General features: G+C 40.1%; 1 protein-coding gene across 1 annotated transcript in view; it reads right to left on the bottom strand.

Annotated features, from left to right (window-relative positions):
• The window catches only part of DOCK2 (dedicator of cytokinesis 2), a 263,188-nt gene that overhangs the window by 26,608 nt on the left and 221,161 nt on the right, over positions 1–15,419 (bottom strand). The window contains exons 36-42 of the mRNA XM_053376513.1: positions 14,757–14,797; positions 13,147–13,237; positions 12,126–12,245; positions 9,822–9,911; positions 8,986–9,090; positions 7,842–7,983; positions 3,844–3,925 (exon numbers count right to left, since the gene is read on the bottom strand). Of these exons, the coding sequence (XP_053232488.1) occupies positions 3,844–3,925; positions 7,842–7,983; positions 8,986–9,090; positions 9,822–9,911; positions 12,126–12,245; positions 13,147–13,237; positions 14,757–14,797 (671 nt within the window). The remainder of the gene's footprint in view (positions 1–3,843; positions 3,926–7,841; positions 7,984–8,985; positions 9,091–9,821; positions 9,912–12,125; positions 12,246–13,146; positions 13,238–14,756; positions 14,798–15,419) is intronic.

The following is a 15,419-nucleotide window of genomic DNA, read 5'->3' as shown; positions in this document are numbered from 1 at the left end:
ATGCAGACCTAGTAGCAGAGGGGCTTGAAGAACGGGTAACCAGATGGACCATGTCTGTTCCAGACACCATCATCATCATCTATTATTTGTACCCCAACCATCTGGCTGGGTTTCCCCAGCCGCTCTGGGCGGCTTCCAACAGAGATTAAATATACATTAAAACACCAGTCCTTAAAAACTTCTCTAAACTTCAGATGTCTTCTAAACGTCAGGTAGTTGTTTATCTCTTTGACATCTGATGGGAGGGCGTTACACAGGGCGGGCGCCACTACCAAGGAGGCCCTCTGCCTGGTTCCCTATAACCTCACTTCTCACAGTGAAGGAACCGGCAGAAGGCCCTTGGCGCTGGATCTCGGTGTCCGTGTAGAATGATGGGGGTGGAGACGCTCCTTCAGGTATACTGGGCCGAGAATAGGAAGTCAAAGGGACAGAAAGTAGAGGTTTCTGAGCCCAGAGTGTGCAAAAGAGGAGAAAGAAGACAAAGAGGCACCTGTGTAAGTCTAGAAGGTGACTCAAATGGGAGCAGAGAGCTATGATCTCCATCAGAGCTATTTTCATAGCTATGGAGAAGGAAGATAACGGAAGGGAAAGAAGGCATCATGGTACAGATGTTGTTGCCCATGAGGCACATGCTCATTTGGGTGACTGCTATGATCATAAACAGCAAACTGCGCCTTCTGCTCCCTCCATTCAAACTGTACCCAACAGTTTGACCAGAACTCAGAGGCATACTTAGGCTCCCTTGTACCCTTGGCATGGAGCTGTATCTGTGTCCCCTTGTGCCTTGTGCCCTTGGCAATGAGATATATTGGCACCCCCCCAATTCCTTGCACCTTTGGCTGGGAGCTGTATTGGCACCTCTGAAGCCAGGAGGGACCCTGGACCAGAAACTCAAAAAGTTTGCTTTCCTCCTCTGCGATGGTCCATTCTAGTAATGGGATTTCTCCACTGAGGTACCCAGAATAGTCTGCGTGCCTTGCCAGGCCACCCAGAGCAGCGGAGAAGCTGCCCAGGGAACGTGGACAGGTGGGTGGGCTCCTAGCCACTCTGAGCCAGAGTGGTGGAGTGATTTTTGCACCCCTCTGGGCCTGCGCCTTCGGCAGGGGCCAACTCGCTATTTTGAATAATGGATACATATCCACTTAAGAACTCACAGGCCTTTAAAAAGAAGATTCCGTTGGTAATGGAATTAACTGCTTATGACCTAGTCTGGTAAAGATGACACTGTAAAATGTGTGTGTGTGCGTGCGTGCGCGCGCACACACACACACAGAGTTCTCTAATTACTTTTGTGTGGTTACCAATCTACTGGACCAGAGCTAATGCCACATTAGCAGCAAGAGGGAAGGCTTGTTCTTCCCAAACAGCTTGGCTCCCGAACAAATCGGCTCCCGAATGTCGTAAACCCGGAAGTAAGTGTTCCGGTTTGCAAACGTTTTTGGGAAGCCGAACGTCCGTTTCGGCTGTCAGCATTGTCTCCGGGGCCAATCGGAAGCCGCACCTTGGTTTGCAAACGTTTTGGAAGTCTAATGGACTTCCAGAATGGATTGAGTTCAGGAACCAAGGTACTACTGTTATTATTTGTACCCAGCAAACAATAGGAAGGAGATCACAATGGATGAAGTCTTTAGGTAGAGAAATGAATCTTAGACACTGATGAGGAAACAACAGAAAGATTTGACCATAACCTCAATTACAAAGTATAGTAATGAGGGAGTCAAAAGCCCTATTCAGGTGCTCTTGTTGAATATATGTTGAATAGCCACACCCGCTAGCCCTGTGATGAGGAACCCTTTCCAGACAGCAGGTCAGATTCTGGCTTGCACCACCTATCTGCCAGTCACCTAGCCTTTGTACGTGGAAACTTCACATATACAGCTATACATGGTAAAGAACCCCAAGGTTCTGGGTCATGAGGAAGCTGTACAGACAAAGGACCTATTTCTACAGACTGTTCTTTGAGCAAAGAAACTGGCATGCAAAGGCTTGGTGCATCCCTTCTACTCACTCCCATGTTGACCAGTAGGGACAAAGAACATCTGAATAAGGCTAAACATTCAATATGACATGTCAAGTAAAAAAAGGAGAAAGAAGTATTAGTAGGGAGAAGTGTGGCTTGAAAGATTAAGAGTTGCAGCTCCCCCAAAGCAGCCAATAAATTATCCCAGGGTGCTAGGAGAATGCATTAGGGTGGGCAGAGATGGGAAAGTGGGCAGGGATCCTACACCTTTAATAATTGTGTAGAAGAGGACATTTTAGCAGGTACATTTTGCCTTTTGCATCTGGCCACTCTTGAGCACATTCACAGATGTTGGCATTATTGTTAGCTAATTTCCCTCCCAAGTTAGCACCGTGATATACTTGCCATCCTCCCATTACAGCACAAATGATCAAAAGAAACAAAAGCTCAAAAGGTTCCATCTAATAGATTATGGCTATTGCATTACATTTGAATTATCATTCTCTTCAATCAGCTGCTTTTGGCAGCATTAGCTAGACTGGTGGTTCAGTGTCAGGTTTCCTGCTTAATGACTAGGGTGGGTGTGGGGAAATAAACTTAGCAGTGGCAACATGACAGATGGAAGGACAGATACAAAGACTTATGGAGTGCATCATTTCAAGGTGTCCCTTATTAGGATAGCAATTTGTGTGTCTCATGGTAGAAGAGTCTTTAAATTAGCTAACAGATACAACTGGGAAGTGCCTTATGCTGCCAACTTTAAAAGTTACTTATATAAGGAGGATCTCTTTGGAGTTAACATTTGATGAACTAAACATGTTATTTATTGACTGGTATTTAAGTCTGTATGTGAAGCAAAACAAAAACAACTGGTTCTCTATATGTTGTTGGGCTCCATGGCTGTGACACGGTAGGGTTCAAACATTTGACCCAAGGGGGAAAAACCTGGTCCAGTAGTCCATATTGTAAGCAGAGAGCACTTGCTTACACACATCCCATTCTGAGTCCACGGTATTTTGCATTTTAATCCTTTTAACCCTTCATGCAAGGGCTATAAAAATTAGAACAAAGTGCATTTTGTAGGTCCTATTGATACTCTCTGCTGATATGGAAAAGAGAGTGCCTCAGACTTCTATATCCTGACCTGGGTCTGACTCTCAGTCTGTTACGAGTCAGGGGAAGAGGCTGAGGGTTTTACACAGCAGCGTTAGCTAGTGTGATGGTTGTGAATCAGTACATAAGTATGTTTACTTCAAAGATCAAAAGAACTGTATATAGTAGATAGTAGTGTTTAGATTTGTCGTTTGTCTGGAGACAGTAAACACTTTATTCCTGTGAACTGTGTGGGAGAGGAATCTGGAACAGGCTGTTCCATTGGGAGCAGGAAATATCTGAAGACTCTGCTAGGGCTCCGCAAACTCTGCTGATACATCACCCTGGTTGAGGTGTGGTGGACTACCAAATGACACCCACAAGTCACCAACACAGTTGTGTGCTGATAACAGGTCCTACCAGCCTCCTTATGCTGCTTACCACCTTCTAGTTCTACTTAGTAGGTGTCCTTTGCACTCCTTTTTCTGTACAGTCCTCTCCCTTGCCAGCACCCTCTGAACCTCTCTTGCCAAGGGCACCCAGAAAAGTGGCCTAGATGATTCTCTTGCTGTCTGAGTAGGTTCACATTGGAAGAGGCGTTCCAACAAATACTGGGATCCTGAATGGTATAAAGATTAAAGCTCCTCATATTATGAAAGGCTACATTCCAACTGAAGTTTGGCTTGGCTTTTAGACTTCTAGCTGGTAGGGAAGCCAGACAGAAGATAACCCACTGACTGCCACTCTCAAGCATTTTTATACAATCAGTTTCAACAAATACATAAACTCACGTGATAATCTGATCGGGAACTGGCTTATTTTTGAACTGAGGGTGTTCTTCCAAAACTGGTTGAACTGTGAAGCATTGTACATCTAAGATCACACTGGTTAAGGACAAAAACATTACGGCATATTCTGCTAAGCTTTGTAAGCGGATATGAGTAGCTTGGAAACAAAAAACATGGAGTATTGGGGAGTTGACAGTAGTTGCCAAAGTAGACATTAATTAAAATTTAGGTTCAAAAATATTACATGACTTTCAAGGTGTCTAAAATATATTGAACCAACATGTCCTTCTTCAAGCGATTTAACCAACACTTTCAACTTAGCTTGGTAGCTAATTGGCAGCCAGTGAGTTTCTTTCAGTAGTAGCATAACCTGGTGGTGGTAACCTGCCCTAGTGAGCAGTTCAGCCTCTGCATTTTGCACTAAGTTCAGCCTGTGGGCCAACCTCAAGAAACAGTGGTCAGGCCATTCTGGCTGTAGATGCCTTATTAGTTGAAGCTGGTAAAGTCACTGGGGCCTCTGGTGACAAAGATAGAATCAGAAGTCTTTCAAAGGGCATATGACCCCAACCCAAGCAGGTAATCAATTAATTATCAAGACTAGGTCCTCTGTTTTGCCAGGGTCAGACTCAATTTATTGGTTCTCATTCTAGTCCACCACTAAGTACAGGCACTGGTCCAGGTCTTTCATGGTCTCCCCTGAATCAGATGTTACAGAGAAAAAGAGGTGGCATCTCACCCAGATCTCATAATGACTACTCTCGATGGCTTCATATAGCTGTTAAACAGCACTGAGGACAAGATGGCACCCTGTGGTATTGCACAGCAAAAGTAACAAGGGCCCCCACCCAGTGCTATTATTTGAAACTGAACTCGGAGATACAATCAAAAGCATTTTAAAATAGTGCTGTCAAAACGTCTCTCACTGACTTGGTTCATGAAGATGATGACAACGACGATTTTATTTGTACCCTGCCCATCTGACTGGGTTGCCCCAGCCACTCTGAGCTGCTCAATAGTATCAAAAACCACAGAGACGTCAAATAAAAACATCAAGGTCACACTCTGCTTAACTGTCTCCTTATCCTTGTCTTAAATTTATCCATCAGGGAGACCAAGGTTCATAGTAGGATCTGAACCAGGACTGAAATGAGTCAAGATAATCAGTGTCCCACCATTCAGTCACTTTATGAATGACTAAAAAGGAAGCTTCCTACATCTTACATCTTTGAGTGGAAAGCACTGCAGCATAATATAGAAATCAAACAAGGAACATTTGTTTGGTTACTAAAATTGTGCTTCAAAATTGCGCCCTACAGGTAGGAAATGTCTCTTTTTAAAAGGTGATTGTGTATGTGTGACAGCTTCATTTCCCAGAATAGGAAGCCAGAAGAAAGGAAAGGTGAAGGGTGAATGGAAAACAAAAAGAGCTTGGTTCTTAAGTGCTTTTAGCTTGAGTGTTGGGCCTGAGAAATGGAGACACATGATATTTTGACAAGCTGTTATAAAACATTCCTATAAAAGACAGGCTTAAGGCTTTTAAAGCTTTCTAAGCCCTCCTTACAGTATAAACATGGTCTTGACAAATCATGATCCAAAAATACCACCCTATTGAATAAACAGTGTCATGCTTAGAAATAAAATCACCACAACCTTTCACTTCAAAAGAACAAATACAAATAATGCATTCAATGTTGCACCGTGCTGAGAAAATAGCTAAAGCGAGTGTATTGTGTTTTAATTTTTTTGAAGCCGCCCAGAGTGGCTGGGGAACCCAGTCAGATGGGCGGCATATAAATAAATTTGTTGTTGTTGTTGTTGTTGTTGTTGTTGTTGTTGTTAGCATTAAGAAAGCTCTGAACCAGGGTTGGGGAACTTGTGGCCCTCCAGATGTTGGCCAAAGGTTAGGGGTGATGGAATTTATAGTTCAACAACCTGTAGAGCAGGCTTCCTCAACCTCGGCCCTCCACATGTTTTTGAGACTACAATTCCCATCATCCCTGACCACTGGTCCTGCTAGCTAGGGATCTTGGGAGTTGTAGGCCAGAAACAACTGGAGAGCTGAGGTTGAGGAAGCCTGCTGTAGAGGGTGCTAGGTTGTCCATCCCTGCTCTAAGTGACTGTTTTTCCTTCAATGGGAGGGTGATGCTTTGCTCTACCTCTTGTTGTTCAGGGCATTCAGATAGGCATTTCTATGAGGCCATTCAGATACTTCCTGATGTGTCCCAGTGACGCTTTTGATTTTCATCCCTGAGTGATAGACTCGATGGCAGCTGTTTTATAGCACTTTTTGTTTTAAATGTTTTATATCTTATTTTACCAACCACTGTTGGAGTTAAGAGGGCCATTGTAGCAGGTTTAAAAATAAACAAAAAGGAATTACTGTGGTGCTAAAACTTGCATTGTCAGTATACAGCTTTGTACCTGAGGGTGATGGTGGTCTAATGAAGAAACAAACCGCTCTCTGATTTTGTGAATGATTCTTAAACACTCTATGGACTTAGGTGTGCCACTGTGGTCAAATTTGTATTATTTCTGTGACATATTCATAGAGCGGGATATACTGCTAACAAGAACTATGTGCAAAATTATTTTAAGTAGTTTCGTTGATGCATTTTGCAGTAGTGGACACAGTATTGACATGACGTACACCATTCTCTGTGTAAAGCCTGCCTGCAAAAAGCACAACTGTGATATGACAGCTGTTCCATGTATGCCTTTAAACCATAAGTGTTTATCATCCTGTCAACATCTCTTCCCTCTTAGGCTGGAGATGGACAGTAATTTTTCAGCATATTAAAGTTGTATGTGAAAGACATCATGGTTTGTGGTATCTATGTATGCTCACCTCTGGTAATGATGTTCAAATGAAGGTTCATAGTTCAGTAGCAGAGGTCCCCAGCATCTCCAGTTAAAGCAGAGGTTGAGCACATTCAATCCTCTAGCTATTGGGCTCCAACTCCCATCAGCCCCAGCCAGCATGGCTAATAATGACAGATGATAGGAGTTGGAGTCCAACAACTCAAGGGCCAGAAGTTACCCATCCTGGAGCTTAAAGATCAGGAATACCTTTGCCAATCACAGTCGACAATGTTGAGTTAGATGGACCAACTGTCTTAAGTCACCATAAGGCAACTTCATTTTGCAGGGTTCTATAGTAGGTTTAAAAAGTGTATGTACACTGAGGAAAATAATAGTGTTATTATAGCACTTTCAACTCTTAAACGTAATTTTTTGTCTTCAGCATTGAACTATGCAATCCATTATAATAAAGAAGTGAGAAATGAATGCATCCCACATTGTGTTTTATTAAGGATTTTGATATGCACTTAGCACAAATGGCAGATTTATCTTTATGGAGAAAGACCCTATTTCAATTTTAGAATGTGCAATTTGCTTCCTCCTCTCTCCTATCCTCTCATGCAAATATATTTTCTCCTGCCTCCCTTCCCATAGTTTGCTTATATCTATAGTTACCGGTATAACTATAGATAAACACAAGTATCTGCAACTGTCTCTCAAGTGATGTTGGTTAACGCAAACATTTTCTAAAAAATAAATACATAATTAAAAAGAAAGGTGAAGATCACTGTGGCCAACTGGAAAAGAGCTGCTGAACCCAATAGATGTGTACTTACAAAAGCAAGGATACTCACATATGTTTTTTACTGGCAGGTCGTAGCCTACAAGGGAGTACATTAAATACTTCAGAAAACCTAAAATAAATATAGCATTACACATTAAGTAGAGTAGTAAATTGTGCCAGTTACCGAGTGCTCATAGAGCCACAACCAAGCATAGCTTCTTGGAAAATGTGAATATCTATTTGTATACTCCATATATTTCCAATGTATATGTAAAACACTTTATGAGCTTATTTTCAAAAAGCATACCTAAAACACTGAGAATTTCGGTATTGCTCTCCCTAGACTTCCATCTAACACTAGTCATCTCTTTCCCCTTTATTAATAACTATAGATTATTAATAAGGATTATAAGGATACATTGGCCTGTGGAGTTTTTGATGTTCTCTCCAGGGGGTGCAGTAGTAGTCATTTTTTCAGCATTTGGAAAGTGGCTGATCAGCTGCGCTTGAAAATCTTCCCTCCGCTCATATTCTTTGCCACGATAGATGAACACTTTGTTCTGCAAGAAAAGCTTAGATGACTTTTGAGACTACAAACTTGTAGATAATATTGCTATGCATTAGAACATTACTTACTCTTTTCCTCTTAGCACTAGTGAATGCAGGCTGCATATGCAACACTGTCTTCTTAACACCAGCAATATTTCAAGGTCATCATTTGCCACACATTATATGTGAGGGCCAATTTAAAAAGGTGAATAATAATAATAATTAAAATAATAAAATTTTATGTATATCCCGCCCTCCCCAGCCAAAGCCGGGCTCAGAGCGGCTAACAACAATAAAGCCTTGCCATTCTTTAAAGAAGCAAACAGTCCATTTATTATGGACCACTGCTCCTTACTCACACAATTCTCCTGTAGGTTGATAGGCTGGGTAGGGACATCTAGTATTCTTCAGTATATCTCAGGCTATGGCTGCGTTGCTAATCAGTTTTTGAAGGGTGAGGAAGCGGAAATTGTCTTTGTGGATTAGCAGCATTTGAAAGTTTAAGCTATTAACAGCAACAGGAATCATAAAAACTGTAGTAAAGGCACAACTGTTTTATGAGATTTCACCTATACAAATTACAAATATAAATGGAAGCGCACTAGATGTGATAGTCATTAGATTTCCTGTTTCATTCTCTGGGCTATTTGTATTGCTGTTATTATTGTTCATTAGGAAGTGTTCCAGCTATAAACCATTCCTTAATTATGATTGTCTTGTAAAAATCCAGAACATTCCCTTATCACCACTATAAGCCTCTTCTAACCTTGAAAGCAGCAGGAAAAAGAAGAGAATGCAATAAATCACATTTCTTTCTGAAAATGTGACACTCACTATTGTTACAAATGACACTTCAGATGGCTGCAAGAGAAATCCTGTGCATTGCAGAGTCAAATGAAGATAAATCTCTCCTGCAGTAAATAACTCCATTTTCACTGGCAGAATATTGGTGTTCCTTAGGGCTATGTACAAACAGTTATTAAAGATAAAGTACACAAAGCAGATGCATTTACCCTTAGAAAGGTGGGGAACCCTTGGCCGTAATATCCAACAGCAAAGTAGTCTGGTTTAGGCCTCAGAATTTTCATAATATTTTCATAGAACTTTGCTTGCTGCCTCTGAAAGTAAAGACACGGATAGGTTCCTTTAGCATCACAGTCAAAAGAAACTGGTTAACATCACTTTCATTAAGTATGCAATTATGCTTTGCATAGCCTCCTTGAGCATTTTTATATTAGTACATTTGCATATTACTATGAAAAGAAAAACAACTATTCACCCCACCCAGCGAATTATTTAAAAAATTCTAGACGAGAGAAAAACTGATGCCTGAAGCGAATAAAATCTGAAGATTTAGAGGACACTTGACCAGAAAGAATTTCATGTGCCTTCCAGCTTGATGAAGATTTCCTGGCTACATCATAGCTACCCTCCTACAACTTACAGAATGTCATAACAGGCCTACTCCTCTCTCCAATCAACTTAAATAAGAAAAGAAAGCAAAGATCATTTTTATAAGTGCTCTTGATTTACTTTTATTAAGCAGCTTAATACAGATTGACAAACACCACCTAAGTAAGTTTACACATGCACTTTCATCACTCAGCAAATGCAAAACACACTTCAGGATTTGCATATATGGAACAGCAAGGAGGAATCAAATACCACAGACAGCACTTTTAGTTCACTTGACATCACATATTAAACTGCAAGTCTTTGAACGTTGGGTAATTCAGCAGTTATGTATGAATCAACACGATTAATGCTGGCCATCGGATCTACATAAAGGTTTTAAAAAGAAATACGAAATTACAAGTAACTGGATATTTTTGGAGAGTGGCATTCCTACCAGGTTCTGGCTGAGAAGTTCATAATCAAAAATTTCCATTTCATACTGTTCTGCCAGCTCTTTGCACAAGGATATTGCTTCTTCCCACATCTGCAACACAACAGGACATTCAGAAGCATAATCACAAGATCACAAAAATAAATAATGCTTTCAATCATCACCAAGTATGGAGATCTTAGTGATGCTTCCAGAGAGTAATACTGTCCACAATGCTATTTCATAACTATATGAAGCTGCTTGGAGTGATCTTTAGGAGATTAGGGCAAGGTGTCACCAGTATGATTCTGCCTGGCTTGATTTCTTTGTGAAATGTGAAATGAGAGTTCATGCATATTCTAAAATGGTGCCAGCATGAAGTCATGGGTTCAATTAGTGCTAATAAGGTTGGATGGTTTTCAGATCTGGGAAATGCGTTGTTGTATATAAGATCATAATAGGGTTGCACTTTCTCTGAAGGAAGAGGTGCATAGTTAGGGGTGCTTCTCTCACAAGAGCCCCAGGTGATCTCAGTGGCTTGGAGAACACATTACCAACTTTAGCTGGTACACCAAATTTGGACTTCTGTGGACAAGAATAGTCTTGTCATGGAGATTCAGACATTGGTAAACTCACTGTTAGGCTACTGTAATGCACTCGGTTCGGAAGCTGCGGCTCATGCAAAATACAGCTGTTGCGGTGCTTAGTGGGACATCCACCTTTCCACATATTACACCAGTGTTGAAAGATCTGCACGCTGCTCAGCTTTTTGTGGTACAATCACATTTTGTTTTCATCTAGTCCTTACAAAATTCTATTGAATATTGAACTGCTTAGAGATTTTTATTACATTAAGTGGAATACATTTTAATAAACAAAATAATATATATATCTAAAATGCCACTAATTTTAATTATATGTAAAATGAAGTATTAGAGGCAAACGTATCTGAAACACAAAAGACTAATGTGCAAAAATAAAGGTGTAAAATTAATAAAAGTAAGGTACATGAATCATTAAAAGAAGAGCACAAGTAGGGCAGCTTTTATCTTTGAATACCAGAAGAATGTCACTTCTGCTACCAGAGGCATTTGCTTTGAGCCAATATTTTTAAAGGCTTGTGTGTTACCTTTCCAAATGTATTATATTTAAGTGCCATAAAGGGCACCTAAATCAATCTAGCCTACTTTATACCCATCTCTCTTTTAAGTTATGCATACCTGCTTGTTAAGATGCACAAAAATATAAAGCTAGAAATTCAACACATAGCTCATTTATTTCTGATAGAAGATGTATGATTTTTGGGGCACCGTCAAGAGTATCAAACAACTACACACACCTTCTGATAAAAACAGGCTAATGTTAATCTTAACATGTGACATTTCATACATGCAAATCTCAAAATTTATTATTTTATTATTGTGGGAAGACTTCCCTAGGTTCTTGCTGTGTCAGTACAGACTTAATGCAGTAAACCAGGTCTATGCTAAATTAGATCAAGTTCACCTTTGTGCAAACATGCCCTTATATTAAAATCTTTTTAAGACAAGGACACCAGATATTATCCAGATAACATCTACAAATCTTAACTTTTCCTGCACTGTATGATAGTGACCTGTTTATGTACACGCACTGGCCTTCTCCACATCTGTGCCACATTTCATGTTGCCATGACAAAAAGTAAATGTTCTGGAGAACAAACTTTCACAATGCTATCACCAAATTCCAAGACCTTTTGAACTATTGCCACGGCTAAATGGAAGATGTCAGTTGCACAGGGTAGAATTTACTACAGCCTAGTGCCTTCCTAGGAGATAAATACGCCTTCTGAAAGAAAGCCTTTAAGTTCTCCAGTGATTTCAATGCAAACATCTGCTCTTTACAGATAAAAACTGCTTTACTATTGACCTCAAAATATGACAGATCAAAGCCTAGATGGCTTTAGCAGTGTCACGTAGACCTTAACGTGTTGGCTTGATCTCAACACATAATCTATGTGTTGCCTCAATCATAGCAACACCTTGCTAATGGAAAGGTCACCTTGCTAATGGAAACTTGCATACACTTGTAAAAAATAAATCTATGCACAAACACTGTGTTTGTACCACCAGTAAGACTAAAAGCAATATACTTCATGATGTATGCAAAATGGAAAGAATGTTTACAAGTGGCTACGTATATTAGCCCATCAGACTATTTAAAAAGCAACTGGTGAGCTTTATATTGAGGAACAAACTTAAAAGCCATTGTCTAAAGCTCCTCAGCAGGAAATAATAATAATAATAATAATAATAATAATAATAATAATGATGATGATGATGATGGTACCTTTCCCTTGTCAAAGTATTCTATTATCATCTCATACAAGTGTTCTTTCAGGTGCCGATGAGTTTGTGAACTCTGAAATTCTGTTTGCATGACTTGGGGAGTGCACTGTTCATCAGACCACTGAGGAGGAGGAGGAGGAGGAGGAGAAGAGAAAAGAAGAAGAAGAAAATACATAATTGCCATCTGTCTATAATTTAGGAGCTGGAGTGATACAAACAAAGCAGTCTTGTTCTGACAAACCAGGTACAATACTGTAGTTGAGTACAAAATACATGCACTGAACATGGGCCCAGTCCTTGTCCAATCACTCACTGTATGCATTTCAGTGTAAAACAACACCAGTGATACGCATGTTGATTCTGATGGGCAAATTTGCACATGTACATTTATATCTCAGTAGAAAAAGTGTTGTATCTCCTTTGGAGAACTTTTTTTAAAACTAATTTTTATTAAAGATTTTCTTCCGTTACAAAAGTATGTGCATTGTCTCTACTTTTGGGTCGTAGAGTCTTTTCTACAAATCAGTTATGTTCAATGTGAGACATTAATGCTGTATACCAGGCGTCAGCAAACTTTTCCAGCAGGGGGCCGGTCCACTGTCCCTCAGACCTTGTGGGGGGCCGGACTATATTTTGAAGAAGAAAATGAACAAATTCCTATCCCCCACAAATAACCCAGAGATGCATTTTAAATAAAAGGACACATTCTATTCATGTAAAAACACGCTGATTCACAGACTGTCTGTGGGCTGGATTTAGAAGGCGATTGGGCCGGATCTGGCCCCCGGGCCTTAGTTTGCCCTCCCATGCTGTATACAGAATAAGGCCGGGGGAAGGTGGAAGAGCGTGGGATTTAAATGGGCTTCAGTGCTCTCCCATTTCAAACTTTGTTAGGGGCGCTAATGGAAAAGGGCCAGTGGTTTACAGTTGTCTTGATAGTCCCCTATTTGTAGGCCCCATGAAATGTATCAAATGTTAGTCTCAGCCACAGTAGACCAACTGAAATTCATAACATAACTTACTTTCAGAAGCGAAGCATGCAGCAGAAGAGTATAGGCTGCCTCAGTGTAGTTCTCGCAGTCTAAATGAAGATCCCGAAGTTTATACAAGTACCTGTTAGTGGATGAAGCAAGTGAGTGAGACAGAACAAAAGAAAACTTAATGAAGAGTTGGCAAGATGAGCAGGACTGCCAACATTTAAATCTGGGACTTATAATAATAAATTCATGTATTAAAACTGAGTTCAGACTAATAGAACTTTAAAAATGCTTAATTTCTGGCTGGACCAAATGTTATATTTCTGACTGCCATCATTATGAAGCAAAGCTTGACAATGTGAAGGCACGGAAGCCAACATACAAATGAGAACATAATGAGAGCTTGGAAGACCACGCCCACTGACTTTTGCTGCATTACAAAAAAGAGAAATGAGGGAGCCTCACATCCTTAATTTTACTCCTTTCACCACTTTGCTTCTATCTATACTGAAAACAGGCCTAAAACCAAAGTTGGTGCTGATGCTTTCTTGTAGTCCATGAAAGGAGCTACGTATATCTTCTGTCAGTTGCAGCTGACATTATCCAAATTCACAGAGACACAAAAGGCTTGCTAAATATCCATATCCATATCCTTATACTGTATTTATATAAGGGAAGAAGCAACATGCCCTGATAAGAAGGTGGGCAAGTTTCATGAAGAAACTGATGTAACATGTTGAATTCAAAATTTTAAGAGGAGTGCATATTCAAAAGGAGGATTATTTTTTGTGGGGCAGGGAGAAAACAGTTCTTGCATTGTATTTTTATTGTTCCAAGAGAAAGAAAATGAACATCAGAACTGAAAGCACAGGTAAACTGCATGCACTGCACATCTCCAAGTTCACATTGCAGGTACGATCCATCTTGACAAACTGCCTGTCCTAATATACTAGTTTGAAAGATGCTTCTTGGCCTGCTTTATAAAATCCTAAGTTTGCCTATGAGTTGAAAATAGGGAGCGAGGAAGGGAGAAACAACTTGTGTGTTTCTAGCAGGGTTTAAAATGCTGACTGTTGCCTATGGATTTACAGATGCAATTTAATGGCTTTACAAATCTAATGTGCCTATTTATCATCATCACACACATATTCACAATATACATCGTATAAAAAAGCTGTTTCTGCAAAGATATCTTTGACTTCCAATCTGATTCCAAATGTAGTGTTCCATGTGCAAGACACTACAGCAGCAGCATACCCCACAGAGCATGTCTTTATTTACAGATTTTTGTCTAATGCAAAGCAATCAGGATTGATTCCATTTGCCAACTTGGAATGTGTCATCTACTTTGCTTCAAATTTCAGCTCCCGTTACATAACTTTTAGAGAGAGAAAGCCAGGCACCTGATTGGTTCACTCAAATGAAATACCAGGGTGAGGTGGGGAATTAAAGTTATATGTATGGCATGGCTTAGTTGCAGAAGGCTCAAGCAAAATTTATACAGGACTGGATGAGCCTTAGACATTGCAAAGTCGAGGGGAATGGAATGCTATCAGTTATGTACCACAATTCCATATAACTTCCTGTAGATTATGTGAGGAAAAGCAATAGCGGTTTCTCCAATAACAACAAAACCAGCTGAGCGATCACCATACCTTATATACATCTCTTCACGGTTAATCTCCTTGTAGAAATTCTAGGGAAGGAAAACGAATGAAATCTTATCACCTTTGCACACAGAAATCATGGTTAGTTTCATTCGGGGAATCACTTTGCCTTTATGTCGTATTTCATCACTAAAAGTTCAAGGCTTTAATTAGCACTAACATGAATATACATTTATTACGCACTGCCTCTGATTGAAACCAGAATTCATACAATAATTGTTAATGTACTGTCCCAATCTAGGGTCATATTTTCCCACAGCAGTTCTGCTGATTCTCAATGAAATGATATTTTGAAACCATTAGGGTGAAAATCTTTTGAGTTCATGACCGCAATGGTTGATGAAAAGTTTTTGCTTGAGAAAAGTAAGAATCAGGCCTTCTATTTGCCCAGTGATATAACATGAATTCTAATGTACTGTATATGTTATTGCTGGCACTGACAGTTTTTCATAGGTAGCCAATGGGACTATTTTTTATCAACTACACAAACTGTGACATACAGTCGATGACAGAAAACAGGGTGGACAAGTTAGGCAGCTCAGAGTGTACCTTGCAGGTACAGCAAATGTTGCCTTTCTCTGTAAGGTGTGGCTTAGTTAAAATGCTGAGCATTATGATTGCTCAGTTGGTTAGATTGTGGTGCTGATAATG

This window comes from Podarcis raffonei, chromosome 2 (assembly GCF_027172205.1).
Source record: "Podarcis raffonei isolate rPodRaf1 chromosome 2, rPodRaf1.pri, whole genome shotgun sequence".
Taxonomy (NCBI): Eukaryota; Metazoa; Chordata; class Lepidosauria; order Squamata; family Lacertidae; genus Podarcis; species Podarcis raffonei.
This window is presented reverse-complemented; position numbering and strand designations above follow the sequence as displayed.